This window comes from Telmatherina bonti, assembly GCF_933228915.1.
Source record: "Telmatherina bonti genome assembly, chromosome: 23".
NCBI classification, from domain to species: domain Eukaryota; kingdom Metazoa; phylum Chordata; class Actinopteri; order Atheriniformes; family Telmatherinidae; genus Telmatherina; species Telmatherina bonti.
In genome coordinates this window covers 18,817,387-18,838,691 of record NC_136632.1, presented here as the reverse complement: position 1 = coordinate 18,838,691, position 21,305 = coordinate 18,817,387, and the positions used below count along the sequence as shown (strand labels likewise).

General features: G+C 42.2%; 1 protein-coding gene across 1 annotated transcript in view; it reads left to right on the top strand.

Moving 5' to 3' along the window:
* Positions 1–21,305, top strand: part of LOC306773506 (anoctamin-4-like) — a gene marked incomplete at its 5' end in the record, with an annotated part of 67,548 nt that overhangs the window by 20,602 nt on the left and 25,641 nt on the right. Inside the window, 6 exons of the mRNA XM_079263344.1 lie at positions 15,932–16,132; positions 16,623–16,768; positions 17,481–17,630; positions 19,450–19,550; positions 19,805–19,849; positions 19,927–20,058. Coding sequence (XP_079119470.1) covers positions 15,932–16,132; positions 16,623–16,768; positions 17,481–17,630; positions 19,450–19,550; positions 19,805–19,849; positions 19,927–20,058 — 775 coding nt within the window. The remainder of the gene's footprint in view (positions 1–15,931; positions 16,133–16,622; positions 16,769–17,480; positions 17,631–19,449; positions 19,551–19,804; positions 19,850–19,926; positions 20,059–21,305) is intronic.

Genomic DNA, 21,305 nt, shown 5'->3' with positions numbered 1-21,305 from the left:
CATCCTATCCTGACACACATGTAGACCATAACCCTCTTACAGAAGAGAAAGAGCAAGAGGAAGAGCAGTTGTCTTCAACTAGAAAGTTGGAAGCTCGATTACAGGCTTCCACAGATTATGGGTGAATGTGAAATAAAGTGTAAATCGCTTTGAGTGGTCAGCATGACTGGAACTACAAGTCAATTTACAGTTCTTATAGTTTTCCTCATAGAAAATATTTTTTTGCATATACAGTACAATCAATGATGAATCCAAATGTTTCTCACTTATAAGTTGCTTTGAATAAGAGTGTTGAATAACAACAGGAAAATATATAAAAAAAGAAACTATAAAGCTCATATTTCTGCAGGTGTGCCTGCCCAGAAGTCAAATATACCTCTTTTACAGAGTCTGTTTCCTTCTGTAAACAAATATTATTTTACATTTCACAAACATTTTAATGAATGTTCATTTGCCAATTTACATGCAAAATCTGCATATTGTGCTTTATTGCAAAGAGCACTTAAGAGTGCTTACATTTGATCCATTATTCATCCACTCCACATTCATACTTATTGATGGTGAGCTACATGTGTAGTCACAGCTGCCCTGGGGAACACTGCCTGAAACAGGTCAGCCAATCTATGCCAATGGCCCCTCTGACTACCATCAAAACATTTATATTCATTCATACACCAGCAGTGCTGATACTGGAGGCAAGGAGGGTGAAGTGTCTTTCCCAAGGACATAATGACAAATCACCTGTGCTTCAAAGTCAATATTTGGTATGAACACCTTTATTCTTCATCACAGTTTGAACCCTATGAGACAAGCCGCCTTATAATTTCCTTTCGGAAAATTCTCCAGGCTTCTTGAAGAAGAGAACAAAACTGCATTTTAGTTGTCTTTTGTTCTGTTATCTGTCAAATGATTTCCTACTGCTTGAGTAATGTTGGAATTTGGACTCTAACGATTTGTCACTCCAGAAGACCTGTTGCCTCTGATTTCCAGTTCAGTTCCTGTGTCATACGGCATATCTAGACCTTTTAACTCTTTTTCACTTTGTTTTGACAGCCACCATTTTTAGATACCATTTTTGACTAAATATTTTTGAACATTGCATGTAGATACAATGTCACAATGCATGGTACGTGAAGACCCAAATGCAGGACTTAAGGCAGGAAGTAGACATGTACAGGAATCAGGTTTCCATAACAAGAACTGGAACACTTACACAGCCAAACCAGGCAAAACATTACAATGATCTAACAAAGAGTGAAACTAAAAGGTATATATACTGAAAGCAAATAACGAGGAGCTGTAAAGCTAATGAGCAAATTAAACCAGATGTTCTAATAAAGTGGAAGCATGAAGAAAAAACACAAGGTGAAAAACTACAAAATAAAGCTCTAACTCAATATTACATGATTAAAAAAACAAAACAAAACCACAGATCACAACATCAGATGCTTTCAATATGCTGAAGACAGTTTTTAAACGTCTAATTTGTCCCTTAGTTGTTTTTCCAGGTTCCTCACACTTGCTTATATGTAAAAGTTATTTTCATTGTTTTGGATTATATCAGGGAAGATCGTGTGCAGTATGAGGAAACAGTACAGGAAAGCTCTTGACTAAAAGGATGAGAGCTTCAAGTTGGAACCAGCTAAGTCATTTAAGAAAGTGTGTTTGTGTTTTATAAATGTATACCAGCCACATGATCATCTACTTTTCTAGTTATTTCCTCAGAAATTTGTCTTGTTCTGCTAGACCTCATCTTAAATCCCCCAGTTCCTTTTAAATACTCTTTCATAATTACATTACAAACAGAGGAGGGAGTTACCTGAGAGTACTTTGCTATCTGCATTAGTTGTTAGCCTTTTGAGTTACACTGAGGACTGCATCACTTTGCTTTATAGATCCATGGATTTATTAGCCTGATATTAGTTTTAGTTAATAAGGGGAGGTCGTGGAAAGATGCAACTAAATTTATTGCTGTACAGTGGAGCAGTTATATTTAATGTAGATACTGAGCAGAGATAAGAGGTGGCAAACATGTCTGATGAGGCTCCACTGGTATGAGAGGAGGAGATGGGTGGTATGATAGTCCGTTTGGAGGCCAAATAATAACTGAAGACAGTTTTAAAGAACATGGATCAGGCTGATTGGTTGGGAAGTTACAAGGTTAAGAAGATCAAAGTTTGACAGCGTAGAAAAACTCAAGTAACAAAGCAAATGTGACAAAATACAGCAGGATAAAAGTCCAAACTCCAGAAAGGGGGAGGAGACTGAATGAAAATATCCTGCTTCTTAACTTGTTTGCAAACTTTATTTTTAGTGTATGGATGTAGTAGCAGATAGGATCAACCAATGGTAATGGCTGATTATTAACTGGTGGTGGTTGCTGGACACAAAAAATATAAATTGTTGGGCCAAGGAATCACTGAAAAAATAATTTAGTTAGTTAAAATTATAGTAATAATGTAACTCCACACAGATGAAGGACTCAAAGGCTGATTCAGGCTGACTGAGGTCAAAACAAAGGTTTTTCCTACCAAAAGAAAAATGTTAACAAAGCCCAAGTCCAAAACTAACCAGAGTGGGCTCAATATCACAGGGAGAATTGATGAAACAGACTGTCAAAGAGTGACTGGAAAAACTGGTTTTTATGCAGCAGAGTTTGAGGGGTTGATGAACAGCAGGTGTGCAACAAATCCATCAGCCAGTGTTTCTTAGTCCAGGTCTTCAGGACCCAGTTTCCTGCATGTTTAAGAGGTAACCCTACTTCATTCAGTCATTATCCTAACTGTTCAGTCCAATGAAGGGTCGCAGGGACGCTGCAGCCTATCCCAGCAGTCTTTGGGCAAAAGGTAGGGTACACCCTGGACAGCTCACCAGTCCCTTGCAGGGCCACACAGAGACAAGCAACCACTCACACTCATTCTAATGGAAATTTAGAGTAACCAATTAACCTAACATGCATGTCTTTGGATGATGGGAGGAAGCCGGAGAGAACCCACGCATACACGAGGAGAACATGCAAACTCCACACAGAAAGGCCACTGTCCACACCTTGCCCCAGCCAAGGATCAAACCAGCGACCTTCTTGCAGTGAGGCCATAGCCCTAACCATACTTCAATGCACCTAAATAAAATGGCTCATTTACAAGCTTAGAAAGAACTTGATGAGGAAGTTCATTGATCTGACTCAGGTGTAGGAACATACACTATTCACAAAAAGTTAGGGATATTCAGCTTTTGGGTGAAATTTCACAACAAGCCTAAAATGCATTCAAACCTGTACAGGTGAACTTAATGTGATCTTCTCTAAGCTTTTAAATGCACATGTCCAACTGTTAAATGTTTCAATAAATTTTGCACAAGTTGCTGTTCTCTAACAAGGAGCTTAACGGCAAAAATCACGGCAGGTGTGTGATCCTTGAATTGACCAATAAATGTCCTGGTTCAATTAGAGCTGGTGTTTAAACAGTTGTCCTCATCATGCTGTTCACATTTTGACATCATGAGACCAAGACGACACCTAACAATGGAACAACAGTCCCTTGCCATTGCGATGCTTCAAACAGGACGTTCTCAGACAGAAGTGGCCACTGAGCTTGGAGTGTCACAGAGTGTCATCAGCAGGTTGCAACAGAGATATGGAGAGACTGGAAGAGTCACAGAAAGGCCTAGAAGTGGACGTCCTTTGGCCACATCCCGTGCTGATGACCGCTACATTGTGAACACTGCCCTGAGAAACCGGATGATGAATGCCACTCAACTCCAGGCACGTTTAAGAGAGGTGAGAGGCACCCAAGTGTCACGTCAGACCATTCCAAACCGTTTCCATCAGCGTGGTCTGCGTGCTAGACGACCTGCACGGGTACCTGACCACACCACCAGACACAGGCATCATCGTCTTGCATGGGCCAGGGAGCATTTACGCTGGACGAGGAACCAGTGGGCCTCAGTGCTGTTCTCTGATGAAAGTCGATTCACACTGAGCAGAAATGATGGCCGGCAACGATGTTGGAGACGTCAGGGAGAGCGCTATGCATCAGCCACTGTTGTTACCAGGCGAGCTTTTGGTGGTGGCGGTGTTACAGTGTGGGCAGGGGTGTCCACTTGGTACAGAACTGCCCTACACTTTGTGAATGGTACAGTGACAAGCCCATACTACCTGAATAACATCATTAATCCAGTGATTGTGCCCCTACATGAACAGCACAGGCCTAATTTCATCTTCATGGATGACAATGCTCCTGCTCATCGAGGCCGCATCATCAGGGAACGGCTGTTGGAGACTGGTGTACCTCAAATGGAATGGCCTGCACTCTCTCCACACCTGAATCCCATTGAAAACCTGTGGGATCAGCTGAGCCGTCGTGTAGAGGCTCGAGACCCTGCACCCCAGAACCTCAATGACCTGAGGGCTGCCCTTGAAGAAGAGTGGGATGCCATGCCTCAGCAGGCAATAAGTTGCCTTGTGAACAGCATGAGACGTCGTTGTCAAGCTGTAATTGATGCTCAAGGGCACATGACGAGATATTGAGACGTTCAAATGTTTTGTTGTGGTGTAACTACCATTGTTGTTACCTTTTGTGTTGAATGAATTTTTTGAGATGAGGAAATCAGTAGTGCATCCTTCTACTTAAATGTCTTACTTTTATGATATTATATCACTGTAGCATGAACATATTGCATTTTCCATAAATTTCACCTGAAAGCCAAATATCCCTAACTTTTTGTGAGTAGTGTATCTAAGACATGAAGGCAGTAGGTCCTGAACACCTGCATTAAGGAACACTGACCGTACAGATAGAGAAACAAAGCAACACCCGAAGGGGAAGCCAGAGAGAGAGAGAGGGCATGTCACATAATGGATCGGACTCATATGACACTTTTGCAGCTCTTTTGTTGAAATTAAAGAAAATAATCAAAGGCCACAAGTGGTCTGATGTAAATTTGTGACAGCAGATGTTCAGGGGTTAAAGCAGTAAAGCTGAAGTTTGGCTGATTTTTGGATTTTGGGATCTTGGATGACAGCTAATTCCAAATCCATCAAGCATCCTGTCTCCTTCCTGAGTAAGAGTCTGATGCTGGCTCTCTTGCTTTTTGCTCTGTTACTTTCTCTCTTTCCTCGCTTCCTCTGACAATGTGCTTTAGAGTTTTGGGTCAGCAATGGCGCACATCCAAAATGGCCACTCTGTTGACATCCAGTTGCTCGCACGTGGAGCTGTGTCGTTAAACAAAATGCAGCTATCATGTGATACTCTGGGCTGGTTGTGCAGTTTCTCAGCTACAGGTTCATTCAGACTCCAGGAAGGTGCATCATGACCATCAGTGTGCCATCAAACTGAGTCAGTACCACAGAGTTGTAAGGTTGGCAACTCAGTGTCTGCAACTGGCTAGAATTTTATAAAAGCTGTATCTCTACCTGTCTTTCCAAGTACATACTGATTTGTTCTTTATGAATATTACCTACCAGCTTGTATTATTAGGGCACCCAAACTATTGCATGATTTTAATTACCTGCTTTATTCTCTTAATAAAATTGTAGAAAACAATCACGTGCAAATAATCCTTTAAATTTGGACAAAATGATGTTTTAACGGGCTGCACGGTGGCGCAGTGGTTAGCACTGTGGCCTCACAGCAAGAAGGTCGCTGGTTCAATCCTTGGCTGGTTTGGTCAGTGGCCTTTCTGTGTGGAGTTTGCATGTTCTCCCCGTGTATGCGTGGGTTCTCTCCGGGTACTCCGGCTTCCTCCCACCTTCCAAAACACATGCATGTTAGGTTAATTGGTCACTCTAAATTGCCCCTAGGAGTGAGTGTGAGCGTGAGTGGTTGTTCGTCTCTCTGTGTGTGGCCCTGCGATGGACTGGCAAGCTGTCCAGGGTGTACCCTGCCTGTCGCCCAAAGCCGGCTGGGATAGGCTCCAGCTTCCCCGTGACCCTGAATTGGAATAAGCGGTTCGGAAAATGAATGAATGAATGATGTTTTAACTTGAACTTTAGAGATTGGTTAATATTTCACTCATTGAACTAATGGCAGCAGCAGAAATCTTTAAAGATACCCAAACGTTTGCTTGCTAATGTGTGATTATCAAACCAGGAGCTCCACTGTGTCAGGAATATCAGGAACTTCTTATATAAAAGCATGTTATTGCAACAGGACACACACAGTAGATGTGAGAAAATGTGACTTCATTTATTTACACTGAGTTGTAGTAGATGTGTGTTTATGTAAATGTGTGCATATGTGCCCCTGAGTCTCTGTCAGAGGTAGCCTACACGCCAACACTGTAATCATTGCCAACTGTCATTGTTTTGGGCTGCAGCAACACTGACACGGCCTGTCTTGCTTTCTGATTGGCCACAGTCAGAGCACCCTGAGCTCTTATTGGCTCCCAGGGAAGGCTGATTAAGAATGCCTATGAGTGCCACACACCCCCTCTCTCTCTGCCTCTCTGACACTGTAAACATCCTGCTCATGCTTCATGCTTGTGCTTTTTTCTCTCTGAGAGGATTTCTGTGAGCTTTTTCTATGACAGATCCTTCTGACAGTATGTGTGTGTGTCTGTGTGTGATCGTGATGTTGGCTCCATCGATGCAGTGGTGATGAGTAAGGAGTAAGAAGTGGGGATGCTGGTTTCCCTCGTGGGACGTCGTGTTTGTTTGTGTCCCTCAGTGAGGTCATTTGCACGCTGGAGCGGGTGGGAAAGAAGGCTTGATCGCTGTGTGTCAGAGTGTGTGTGCATGTCTATGTATGTAGAGGAGTCATCAAGCTGTTTTGGCATTTGCTGCGGCTCTGCTAGGAAGCCCCCCTCTCTCTCTCCTCCCCTCTGAGGGGTGAAGCTGCCTCTGTACCTCTGCCCACCTTCACACGGTGAGTGTCATCAAGTTGTCTTGAAGCAAAGGCTGCTTGTTCTTCAGAGTGGATGATTTTTTTATTCCTGCTGCAGTGCTCTCTCTCTCTCTCTCTCTCTCTCTCTCTCTCTCTCTCTCTCTCTCTCTCATGTGTTTCCATGTCCTACTCATGCTCCTCTCTACACTGCTTCATCTCTTACGCATAGTCCCCTGTGACCATGCAAGCATTTGACCTTCACACTCTCACACTGTACCAGCTGTCCCCCCTTTTTTTATTGTAATTCTTTTTCATTCACTCTCCTTCTTCATCACCTGTGATGCATTTAGTTTGTAAGATACGGCTGTGGTTTGCATCATTTGCAAGGAGGAGAGTGTGAGTCAGTACGTATGTGCTGCCAGCATGTGATCCAGGCACCAGTAGTTGGTCAAAAGGGCAAGAAATCTCCTTCCCTCAGCCAGTGGAGAGAGCAACACAGCCAAGGGCATCAAAGGTGCACCAGATGGAGCAAACAATTCCTGTAGCCTCACATAATCTCCCACTCTTTTTTTTCCCCTTGTGATCTTTTACTTTCCTTTTGGTGCGATGTCATGTCGAGGTTGGGTTATGACGATACCCTTATCATGCCTTTTGTCACAAATTGGCAAAATTTTCAGAATCAAATGTCTATTTTATGCTGAAATATCACAGTAACACAGAACAACAGGTGCACTTTATACTGTGTCTTTACAACTCTGGTGATATCAACCAGGTTTTTTAAATGACTATTTTTCTTTTATCTGTAGATCAGCCACAGATAATTGACGCTTATTCCTTTTTTTTTTTTAGAGAGAATATTGTTATGGGTTGTACTTATGATCGTAATTCCTCCACTGCCTATCAGTCTCCCAGACCCTGGGAATCACCCTGGGTCCATTTGTTTGTGTAAGGTTTTAGTGGCTAACATTTAAAACTGTTGCTCTTATGGGCAACATTTTATGAATGTTTATTTTTGTAAAGCTGGGGTCTGCTGTTGAAATGCAGATGCTTCATTCCACAACAAATGGAAATGTTGAATTTCCATTTCACAACTTGGGAAAAATTCCGGAAAATACCAACAATATGGATCTCCTGTTTGTAAAACAGTAGGTAGTAAAAGTAGAACAATTGCTTCATTTCATTTGTATTTGAAAGCAAAATTAATTAACTTCATATTTTTAAGGTAGAAAGTAGAAGGAAGACAAACCCAACAAGTAGAAAAACGCAAACTGCACAAAAACATTTTGTATCGGCAATCAGAAGGTTAAGGGCTTTCATGCACTGCTATATCCTGCCTCTGAAAAAGACTTTTTTCCCCTTACAGTTAAGAGTTGCAGCTGTTAACATGAACACATCACAAACAGGAAATCAGAATGTACAAGTAGCATGCCAGGAGCTGAATAGAAAACTGCAGAAGCAAAACAGTTTCCTCAGTCTGGTGAGATACCATCCAGAGGAAGAACATGGTTCCTGCAGTTTTCAGTCAGTCATAATGTCTAGGGTCCTGTGATTTCCACGATATGGAAAACACTGACAAAAAAATAGAATTTGACTGAAAGACGTCCAGAACAAGTCAAGCTTATTTTGACGATTTTACTACTGCAGGTGTGACATCACCTGCGCTGGCAAAGCTCAAGCCTTCACTAGAAAGTCGGCGACACTGACCAAGAGACTCAACGAAACACTGAAGTTAAAATTAAGAAATTCCATCCTTAGTGTATCTAGAGTAAGTGACAGCAGCCTCTATCAAAGGCCCAAAGAGCAAAAATAACATCTTTTAGAAAAAAAATACTTAAAAAAATACTTAGAAAAAAACTGTTAACATTTTATATATCCACCAAACGATTAAACCTATACCTGGGGGAAAAAAATAGGGTGTATGGAAGAACAAAGACAGCCAGGCTAGAAATATTGTAAATACAGAATTTTGGAGAATTTTTTTTTAAAAATTTATATATATTCAGTAAATATTATATTATTTTATATTTCCCTAATAATCTAATGTCATAAAAGACAAAAATGTGACAAACAATTATCTTTTGGCTTCAAAACAACAATGAAGCTCTTATGTACAGGCTCCAGTTTTATTAACGTGCTAATGAGAAACATATTGAATTGTAGTATTGGTGTAATAATCCTTTAAACTCTAACAGCACGAGGCCTTTGGTAAATTGTGCGTTAAATGGGAAAGGGTGCCGTATTGGAAGATGTTGTCAGCCATGGATTTAGAGGATCTCAAAAATAACGAGTAGGTTTTTTGCCTGATTGATCATAACATGGAAATCCAGTGATTCACAGACTTAAGGGGGATCATATTAAGTCTCAGTGGATTGAAATGTACCAACACTGCGTGGTGCATGTACAATCACTATTTATCACCTGATACAGCAACAAAGCTTCTAAACAATACAGGAAGCATAAACTATTAAACATTGATAAAATATGTATCTGACAAACTGAAATCAAATCTCTAACCTACTTCTGCACACATTAATTTTTATAAGCTACTTGATCCATATCCTACAGCTTCTTGTTCAACTCATTGAGCTGATGAGTTTAGATTATTGATCATGACATACAGAAAGGAAATTAACAACTAAATAGTTTAATTTAGTAGGATTTATCTCTGATCTTTTTACACTACAAAATTGCAAAAATGAGTCAGAATAAGAAAGTCTAGGACTAAGTTCCCTTTAAATGAAACTGCTTAAGTAGATTAGGTTTTCTGCGCTTTGAAAATAAAGGATTTATTCCTCAGGAGTACAAATAAATGCTTTTGTTGACAAATAATATGAAACAATGCCACTCAATTTATCTCTTATCACTTTTTTCCTTTCTCCTATTATTTATTTCTCCCCTTCAATTATATGAGCTGGTGATGTATAACTTATCATTCACTCTTCTTTTGAGTTGCTTGGTGCATTGGATGATGTCATACTTTCAGAATAATAGGAATCAAAACAAGAATAAGAGTGAATACTGACAGAATATTGCAGGGAATTTTGGCATCGTTTAGGGATTCTTCCCACACATTTACTTGTGTTCCTTCTTCCACAGAAACATATTCTTTACAAGTTGTACTCTGTTTTTGTAAAGCTGACTAATCAGGTTTTCCAACAATGTATACTACGACACCAACTGATATTGTCAAGGGAGAGAAATAATCAATTTTCTTGCTCATTAATCATATCTTTTTAATTCTGTCTGATCTAAAACTGAAAAGGAAAGGGAAAATGGAACAGTTAATGAAATCTGAGGATGGTGTCTGTTTCTCTTATCTTCCACATGTTCCATCACATGACCGCAGTTGTGGCTTGTGTTACAGGCATAGCATAGGGCTGTTAAAGTTTGATGAATACATTGTTTGACTAGCCAAAGTCTCAGCGCAGTACAATGATGTAGGCTAATATGTGGTGTCTCAGTCCACTGAGAGGCATTATTTATAGTACGCTATTCTCCTTTCCACTAATGAGACCAGGTTTGGACTGCTGAGTGCTGAGGAAACGAGGTCGATGACTGTCTTGAATACTGGAGGTTAAGTTAACTTGTACATAGTAATTATAGCATGTTAACATCATGAAATGACATGTTAAACATGCTCATCATGTCCGTTTCTGACACAAAAAAGAAAATGAATTTTTAAAAGTGCTGAGAATATTTGTAACTTAAATGTGATCATACAGAATATTTTGTGGTAAAAAGTAAAAACATTTTTCTTGTTGCTCGCTATTGTTGAAAGGTCCATCCATCCATCCATCTTCTGCCGCTTATCCGGGGTCGGGTCGCGGGGGCAGCAGCCTAAGCAGGGAAGCCCAGACTTCCCTCTCCCCAGCCACATTTGCCAACTCTGCGGGGGGGATCCCGAGGCGTTCCCAGGCCAGCCGAGAGATGTAATCCCTCCAGCGTGTCCTGGGTCTTCCCCAGGGTCTCCTCCCAGAGGGACGTGCCTGGAACACCTCACCAGGGAGGCGTCCAGGAGGCATCCTGACCAGATGCCCGAGCCACCTCAACTGGTTCCTCTCGATGCGGAGGAGCAGCGGCTCTACTCTGAGCCCCTCCCGGATGACCGAGCTCCTCACCCTATCTCTAAGGGAGAGCCCGGCCACCCTGCGGAGGAAACTCATTTCAGCCGCCTGTATACGAGATCTCGTTCTTTCGGTCACGACCCACAGCTCATGACCATAGGTGAGGGTAGGAACGTAGATCGACTGGTAAATCGAGAGCTTCACCTTCTGGCTCAGCTCCTTCTTCACCACGACAGACCGGCGCAGAGTCCGCATTACTGCAGACGCCGCACCGATCCGTCTGTCGATCTCGCGCTCCATCCTTCCCTCACTCATGAACAAGACCCCGAGATATTTAAACTCCTCCACTTGAGGCAGGACCTGACCCCCGACCCGGAGAGGGCAATCCACCCTATTCCGGCTGAGGACCATGGTCTCAGATTTTGAGGTGCTGATTCTCATCCCAGCCGCTTCACACTCGGCCGCGAATCGCTCAAGCGAGAGCTGGAGATCACGACCAGATGAAGCCAACAGGACCACGTCATCCGCAAAAAGCAGGGACCCAATCCTGAGGCCACCAAGTCGGATCCCCTCAACACCTCGGCTGCGCCTAGAAATTCTGTCCATATAAGTTATGAACAGAATCGGTGATAAAGGGCAGCCTTGGCGGAGTCCAACCCTCACCGGAAACGGATCCGACTTACTACCGGCAATGCGGACCAAGCTCTGACACCTGTCGTACAGGGACCGGACAGCTCGTACAAGGGGGTCCGGTACCCCATACTCCCGGAGTACCCCCCACAGGAGCCCCCGGGGGACACGGTCGAATGCCTTCTCCAGGTCCACAAAGCACATGTAGACTGGTTGGGCAAACTCCCATGCCCCCCCCCAGGACCCCAGAGAGGGTATAGAGCTGGTCTACTGTTCCGCGACCAGGACGAAAACCACACTGCTCCTCCTCAATCCGGGATTCGACTATCCGGCGGACCCTCCTCTCCAGGACCCCTGAATAGACCTTACCAGGGAGGCTGAGGAGTGTGATTCCCCTGTAATTGGAACACACCCTCTGGTCCCCCTTCTTAAAAAGGGGGGCAACCACCCCAGTCTGCCAATCCAGCGGTACTGCCCCCAATGTCCACGCGATGCTGCAGAGGCGTGTCAGCCAGGACAGCCCCACAGCATCCAGAGCCTTAAGGAACTCCGGGCGGATCTCATCCACCCCCGGGGCCTTGCCGCCAAGGAGCTTTTTGACCACCTCAGCGACTTCAGCCCCAGAGATAGGAGAGTCCACCCCTGAGTCCACCAGCTCTGCTCCCTCATGGGAAGACGTGTTGGTAGGATTGAGGAGGTCTTCGAAGTATTCCCTCCACCGACCCACAACGTCCCGAGTTGAGGTCAGCAGCTCCCCACCTCCACTGTACACAGTATTGATGGAGCACTGCTTCCCCCTCCTGAGCCGCCGGATGGTGGACCAGAATCTCCTCGAAGCCGTCCGGAAGTCTTTCTCCATGGCCTCGCCGAACTCCTCCCATGCCCGAATTTTTGCCTCGGCAACAGCCGAAGCCGCATGCCGCTTAGCCCGCCGGTACCCATCAGCTGCCTCCAGAGTCCCACAGGCCAAGAAGGCCCGATAGGACTCCTTCTTCAGCTTGACGGCATCCCTCACTGCTGGTGTCCACCAACGAGTCCTGGGATTACCGCCACGGCAGGCACCAACGACCTTACAGCCACAGCTCCGGCTGGCCGCCTCAGCAATAGAGGCACGGAACACAGCCCATTCGGACTCAATGTCCCCCGCCTCACTCGGGACATGTTCGAAGCTCTGCTGAAGGTGGGAGTTGAAGCTCGCTCTGACAGGGGACTCAGCCAGACGTTCCCAGCAGACCCTCACAACACGTTTGGGCCTGCCAGATCTGACCGGCTTCCTCCCCCACCATCTGAGCCAACTCACCACCAGGTGGTGATCAGTTGACAGCTCCGCCCCCCTCTTCACCCGAGTGTCCAAGGCATGTGGCCGCAGGTCCGACGATACGACTACAAAGTCGATCATTGAACTGCGGCCCAGGGAATCCTGATGCCAGGTGTACATATGGACACTCTTATGCTGGAACATGGTGTTCGTTATAGACAATCCATGACGAGCACAGAAGTCCAATAACAAAACACCATTTGGGTTCAGAGGGGGGGGACCATGCCTCCCAATCACTCCCCTCCAGGTCTCACTGTCATTGCCCACGTGAGCATTGAAGTCCCCCAGCAGAACAATGGAGTCCCCAGAAGGAGCACCCTCCAGCACTCCCTCCAAGGACTCCAGAAAGGGTGGGTACTCTGAACAGCTGTTCGGTGCATAAGCACAGACAACAGTCAGGACCCGTCCCCCCACCCGGAGGCGGAGGGAAACTACCCTTTCATCCACCGGGGTAAACCCCAACGTGCAGGCACCAAGCTGGGGGCTGATGAGAATGCCCACACCTGCTCGGCGCCTCTCACCATGAGCAACTCCAGAGTGGAAGAAGGTCCAGCCCCTCTCGAGGGTACTGGTTCCAGAGCCCAAGCCATGCGTCGAGGTGAGTCCAACTATATCTAGTCGGAACCGCTCAACCTCGCGCACAAGCTCAGGCTCCTTCCCCACCAGAGAGGTGACGTTCCACGTCCCTAGAGCCAGCTTCTGCAGCCGGTCCCTCCCCTAGACACCTGTTTGCCATGGGTGACCCTACCAGGGGCATAAAGCCCCCGACAACATAGCTGCTAGGATCTTCGGGACGCACAAACCCCTCCACCACGATAAGGTGACGGCTCAGGGAGAGGATTGTTGAAAGGTGCTTTTGGGGAAAAAAAAGGTAACCCCAATAAAGTTAAAGATTTACTATCATACTAAGATGGGACAGTAAACTTGTAAAGAAAAAAGTGCTCAGCACATTTTTTTTTTTAACTTCTTTAAGATTTATTGTCTTTTTATGACCTGCATCCATGGACTCAATGTTCCAAAGCATCAAAGGATAATTAAAAGCTGCTTCCTGTACTTCTGCTTCTGTCACTGCCACTATACCTCAGCAAAAAGGTTTAGCAGAGTCTCTTTTCCTATCACAATTGAAAGTTTAGAACATAGACATATAAGATAGCCCCACACCTCTGGGGTGTGAAGGTAAAACATTTATATCTTTTTAGTTTTAATTCATTTAAGTTTTTTTTGCTCTGTTTTGAATAAATTTTGCCCTTATGAACTAATCAGTTAGATAAGTCCAATTCGCTTCTGTTCTTAAAGAGACACTACTGTCTAACTTCCTGATTAAAAAACTTTCAATCTTTACAGGTATGATAGATTATATATTTTGGGTAAATTATTCTTAAGAAACATTTCCAGTCTAAACTGTATCACTGGGGTACCATAGAGGATTAGATACGCAACACCTGTCCACTTAAATGAAAAACTGAGGTGAAAAAAGTTTGGTTTTAACAGATTTTTGGACAACTGCACTGTTCATTAATGTTTCTCTTACTCGAATCACATTATAGTTTGAGCTTTAAGATTTAAAAGAAGAAAGCATTTTTTCAGGACTTAATAAAAATAAGTCTGATATGATTTGTTGAAAATGCCACAGAGACATATGCGACACTTTCTTTTTGAACCATGCATCTACAGCTGTGTTTGTACCGGGTTTGAGATCTGTGCAGCAGCTTCATGCTGCAATGCAAGCATAAATCCAGAAAAAATGTTGCATTCAATAACTCTTGAAGCAGTTTTTTTTTTTTTTTTTTACTGTATAGCAGAGCATGCACTAAATAACTTGAGAGATCATACTACAGCACATGCAGCAAACTAAAAATATATGACTGGGAATTGTACTCTTAAATACTTATATTTCCCTCATCTGTAATTCAGCATTTCATATCGATTCTTCCTGCAGGGACAAGCCCAGAGTCAGTCATGTGTTGAATTGCTCGAGGTTGTTAAAACGCTGCACCACAGATAGAAAGGTTGAATTTCTGTTATATACCAGTCAGCAGATATATACACCTGTAAATAAAATTACCTATCAGCTCCATAAATTCTGGGCTTCATTGTTTCTGTCCATCTACTCCATTTTTTTTCTTTGTTTTTGTTTTTTTTAGTTTTTTAATGGTTAACTTTCAGAGCTTTTGCACACTGTAGTATTTTTTTTTTATGTAATATTGCATGTTGATGAATTCAGTGACATGTCGGCAATTAAAATTTCCTCCTTACAGCTGGGAAAATGTGTGACAAAACATCCATTAAATTTGTATTTTCAGGATTAAAAAAAACAAAAACTAAATACTTCATCTTACTTTAAGTGAATTCCATAAGAAGTTTACGGAAATGTTTATTTTTTTCTGTTTCTAAGACACAGCAAATAGGATATGATGTAAAGTTGAATTCGGCTACAGACAAATATCTTTGCTTTTAAGCTGTGAGTGTGTCACAGAAATTTCTTGCTAATTCAAACTGCTTATTTAATTACCTGAAGTGTTATGGAACCCCTAAGTGCCAATATTGTGAGTTGTTTTGAGTTTTTCTTTATAGGGACTCAAGCACAGACCTCTTACTTAAGGTTGTGTCAAACAACTGTTCTACTGCAGCCTATAAAGAACAAACCAGACATTGACTCCTCTATTTATGTTCCTTTTGCTTTTCCTTAAAATCATCCTTCTGAGAGCATTTGGATACAGTTGATAACAAATGGTGGCTTTATCTTGGTGCTCCACGTCGTCAGTAACCATGGAGCAATCCAAGACATGTAATCAGATATGATTTATCACTGTATGTAAGGGTCAGGGAAAGGGTTCAGCAGTATGTTTTTTATCACATTCATTCATTACAGTGAAAACATGAAATTAACATAGAGGCAATTGTTAAACTGGTTTATCTACTTATAGACTCATTTAACGCTTTGCACTTTCCTGACATATCTTATACTAGACCTCCCTTTGGGCTTGCAATATGGGAGTAAATTATAAGTTCCAAAATAAAATAAGCACTGCCAAATGATAATTTAGGTAGTAGTACTGAAAGAAACAGCTTGCTATTAAGTTCTCTGTGTTCCATAGATGTGAGCTTATCTCTACATGGATTTGAGCCCCAGCGGCAGAGCCCCCACCATCCCAGAGTCCTGCTGCAGCACTCAGCCTCTGGCTACCAAGCAGCAGACCGACCTCTTGCTTTTCCCTACTGTGGGAGGGAAGACATCATGGAGGAATCCTTGGCTGAAACTCTGGACTCCAGCAATCAAGATAATGTGCCTCCACTGGGTGAGACATGCTACCAAGAAGACCTGGAATTCCTTTAAACCTCTCCCTTAATCTAACTGAGTAATGGCCTGAACAGATTGGAAAATCCAGGCAAAATATGTGACCACTCAGCTGAACCACCAAACCAGTATCACGCAGTGTTATGCTTTTACACCTTAACTTTCTAAATATAGTAGAAAATCATGCTAAATATAATTCTAACAAAATGTTAGAAATTGTTGGATTATTTGATGTAGTTCAAAAACATTTTGCTATGCAGGACAGAGATAAAATCATGACCCTACAAATCAAATATGCAGTCATGACTTAATCATGTAATATCTGGTTGAATCTTAGATTAATTTCCAGTAGAATAAAATTATGATGCTAACTGTCCCTTATGAAGAGATGTATTAAAATAAGGACCCCCCCTCTAAAATGAGAGTTGGGACTTTTGCTGTAATTTCAGACAATACTATTCCATCTATTTTGTTACCTATCTTCTCTTTAGTTGTGAAGGATGTCAATGTGCTGCTGGAGAAGGAAAGGTCAGAGGGCATCAGCAGCTCATCTAAAGATGAATCCACCTTGCAAAACCCTGGAAACCACAGCAGCATCCTAGATGACAACACAAAGTCCAATTTAAGTATCCCAGAGGTCAGTGGTCCAACAAGAGCAGTTTGGGTAAAATATGATAGTCGAGATAACAACCCAGCAAACAATGAAAGGTCACTAAGATGTCTGCATTCACATCAGGATCGTCCACTACATTTGGTCTGATTGGGGACTTGGCTCAGTTGTAGTGGTGTGTATCCATGCGGATAGAGTACGTGTTCACACTGCACTTTGGTAAAATGAGCCAAACCATTGGAATAACATATCCCCATTTTCACCAAAAGTGGCGCTGAAATAGTATTTTGCAAAAGAGAGAACAAGACCTGTGTGAAGACAAGAACTTTGTTTCCTCCTCTTGCGAGGTAAACATTGAGCAGGAAACTATCGCTGTTTTTTTTTTTTGTTTTTTGTTTTTTGTCTTATGCAAGTATACAGCAGAAATACACTGCAACAATGATCGCAGTATGAACAACAGACGAAGCAGAGAACCATTAAAGCGATCGCTATGTATTTTCCCACAATGCAATGCCAAATCGAACGCAGGAAGTGACTTTTTTTGTGGTCCACTTCCTGAGGGTTTAAAGAACTAAGGAAGACTGAACTGTTTTCCTACTCATTACCTAACATATAAATGTCAAAATTACTTAATCACTTACTTAAAAATGACTCACTCATTAAATCATAAATCCTATTGATCAATATGAACTAAAAATAATATAATTTTTTTACTGTCCTTACAACTGTTTTTTCTAAGGGGAAGAGTAAGTTGAGTGGCCTTTGCTTCAGCGATGAAAAGAGCCGAATAGACTACATCCTGGTCTACAGGAAGTCCTGCTCCCAGTCAGAGAAGAGGGAGGTTTTTGAGCGGAACATCCGAGCCGAAGGTTTACACATGGAAAAGGAGGTAACACTTTTATACTGGCAAAGGTTAAGCAAAGTATTTTTTTTATCACCTCATAAAATGTCTGTTCATGCTGTGTAGTGTATGACATTGTCTGGGGGATAAAGAAGGGGTGATCAAAGCTCTTTTGTTAATACAGGTGTGTGATTTGACTGGAAACAGGATTAGCAAATGCAACAAGGCTGAAATGGCTTATTTGAAGTAAAAAAAAAAAAGAAAAAAAAAAAAGAAAAAACACACAATGGCTTAAAAGAGCTACAATGTTGTTAATGTGGAAAGGTGTCTTAAGCTGCTTGCAAAATTATCATATATGTAGAAAAACAGCTAAATGTACAGCATTCCCTCAGCTGGTAGAGGTCTCGCAATACTTGCATAGGCACATCTTCAGGGCGAAAGATTTGTTTGTGAGGTTCAATATGAGAGGTACGGTTTTACTCAACGGCAACCTGCGGCAGTTAAAAGTGAAGCCAATACGGAAGTGCATAAAACTGCAGTTCCCCCTTCATCCACTCGGGGCTAGCTCCAAAACAGAGCAAATCTCCATAGACTCCCATGTTAAAAAGGCCAACTTCACAGCATAAATAAACATGTTTACAGCCTGGTTCAAAAATCTATTTTTGGTTTAATAGGTCAGGTTTGCCTTCATGACAACTGTGGAGGGAGTGAATTTTTTTCCAACTCGCCCGTTTAAAAGTAATTTAATCTCGAAATTCAGCATATTAAGGGACGTGTCCTTTTGATTGACAGGTACCCGATCTTCCGCTTCAAGGAAGAAGAATGTAAAACAACCACAGTTTTTAGCCAGTTAACAACATGACTTAGCTTTAGCTTGCTTACCCTCCGTTAGCTGGTTAGCTCCTGTTCCTGCCAGGTTAGCTCGGTTAGCTCTTAGCTCCAGGCAGCTCAGAGTTTGCTTGATGTCAGTCATCCACCTTGACGCTCACAGCCCCCCTGTCCTCTTTTAGCCCATATTTGTGTTATGGTAGGAACCACCCACCGAGCTTCAATTCAGCTCTTCAGAGACCCATGGGGGACGCCAGGGAGGCTCCGTCCATCTTTGTAGAAACAGTCTATGGTTTTACTATGCAGCTAAATTGGAGCAGGTGCATGCAAGTGCTTACAGTTTTTTTTTTTTGTTTGTTTTGGGTTTTTTTTAAGAAAAAAAAAAAAAGAAGAAAAAAAAAAAAAAAAAGCTGTAATAACTTGAGTAAACCGGTTCCCACATTGATGGTTCTTCATCTGAGCAAAAATATTTATCTGCAGTTTTTTTATGCTCATCTTTAATCCAGTCTTATAATAACATGTTATCTGAAAGACCAGATTGGCAACTTTTAAAATGCAGACAGCTTTTGTTCCAGGTTTGATATATGCGTATTCACTGATAAGGTATCCTCTACTGGAGCCAAAACAAATGAGCTGATAGCAATTTTTTCCACTGCTGCTTCTTGTTTAGCCTAAGTGACACTCAACAGAATGGAGAGTGTTGATGTTCTCTGATTTGTATTTATGTAAGCATTATTTTCAGTGCTCTAACATCAAGGTCATCATCATTTAGAGCATGCAGGGGAGGACACCAGATTATGTCTCCAACCTTCAGCCCACTTGTGTATTTCTTGTATGGAGCCATTTAGTTATTTTTAGGTCTCCTTCCAGTTTGCTCCTGATTCATATAGCTTTAAGCAGACTCCCACACTCTGAGGCACTACAAACAAGCGAGGAGAAGAGTGCACCCCATATAATCTATTGATTTAAAACAGTATGTTGTGGCCTTCCTTGTCTTTTTTTATATTTTTTCTCAAATTTTTGTCTGTTTTTCATATAGGCCTCTTTAACAAACAGCGATGTTATCTTCCTAAAGCTTCATGCGCCATGGGATGTTCTCTGTCGCTATGCAGAGCTCATGAACATCCGCATGCCTTTTAGGTGAGACAAAAATGTTCAAAAAATAAAAAAGTGTGGTTAATTTGAAACTCTGTCACAATAGCAGACTTTTTTTTTTTTTCTTGAGCAGATCAATGATTAGCTTAAATTTCACATGGTTAATATCAGTCTCTAGGTTAGCTTAGCTTAGTTGTTTACATATTACAGCTGCCAATTGATGATTAGCTGAATATCCTCATACCAAAAGCAAAAATGTGTACAGTGCATTAATCCTACTTATTCTCAACTGCACATAGGAGGAAGATCTTTTACATGCATAAGCGGCACAAGTTTTTGAGCAGGTGAGCGTTTAGTCTATGATGCTAAAAGCAAGTTGATGAGGCATAATTCTGCAGCTTTAACAGAACTTCTTTTGCAGGATGGAGAAGCGCATCAACAAATTCCGTGGGTGGCTTCCGCGCAAACCCATGAAATTTGACAATGAAACACTTCCTGACTTGGAGGAGAATGAAAGCTTTACAGCCCCCTTCAGTCGATCCAGAATCCATCAGTAAGTCTTCATACGCGGTACATTTACCGTGATATGAAAAGAAAGAACAGCCTTTTTCTATTCTAAGCCTTTATGTATGGAGGCTTATTATTTATTTGAAAAGAAAGAATAAGAAAGGTTTTTACCAGGTCCTAAAATCAAGTAAATACAAACAGGTGCCTAGCTCTTGCAAAACAAGCCCAAATCATCACCCGTCCTGATTGTGCTTATGTGAGTTTGGTTTTCCACAAATGGGATTTTGTGCTTTGCATTATGACCAAACATTTACATGTTGGACTCATCTGTCCTAATTTACTTTGCTCCTTCATTAATCTCAATGGAGTGGATTTAAAGACTTCAGCAATCAGTGCAGATATGTTGTGAGGTGCAGCTTTCCTCTGGCAGGCACTCTAAAGACAAATTGATCCTGGGTATGGTGTAAGATAAAACACAAAAGGCCCTATGCTGGCTTTAAGGACGCCTCAGCCTCCAAACTTGTGCAGGAGGCTGAGCTGGGCTCAACTCGACACACAGAAGAGATTCTGGAGCCAATCCCCTGTAGAGGGATAGAACTTCATTCTACTGTCTTAGGTGAGAGTCAATGGGGCAAGGGTGGGCTTAGCCCAGCCATGGAACTCAAATGTTAGTTTTCCCTTTTAGATAATATGGCTTCCCCGGGCTGTCAGGTAAAAGAAAGTGCTGACACTGTTGCCAGTGCACTTGAGCTAAATCATTGCTCAGGATTGTTGGAAAGTGTCCCATCTTGAAACTCCATTTTCCTGGTGGATGACCTAAAATCTCATGAGACGGCAGAAAATCTGGAGAACTGCAACTGGGAGGAATAGCCTGCCTGGTTTGTAATCCAGAGCTGTTTTGCTTTTTGACTTCTATGCTAGTCATCCATTAAAAACTTAGTGTTAAAGGACTGTGATGTTTGTATGTGTAAGATATGAATGGATGGATGCATCTTGTGGTTTGTTCAGATGCAGCTTTGCAAACATAAACCATGCTGTCATGCTCTTTTTGAACAGAATTTTACTTCTTGTAAACAAACCATATTGTTCAGCACTTTTCGAATATACACTATTCACAAAAAGTTAGGGATATTCAGCTTTTGGGTGAAATTTCACAACAAGCCTAAAATGCATTCAAACCTGTACAGGTGAACTTAATGTGATCTTCTCTAAGCTTTTAAATGCACATGTCCAACTTTTAAATGTTTCAATAAATTTTGCACAAGTTGCTGTTCTCTAACAAGGAGCTTAATG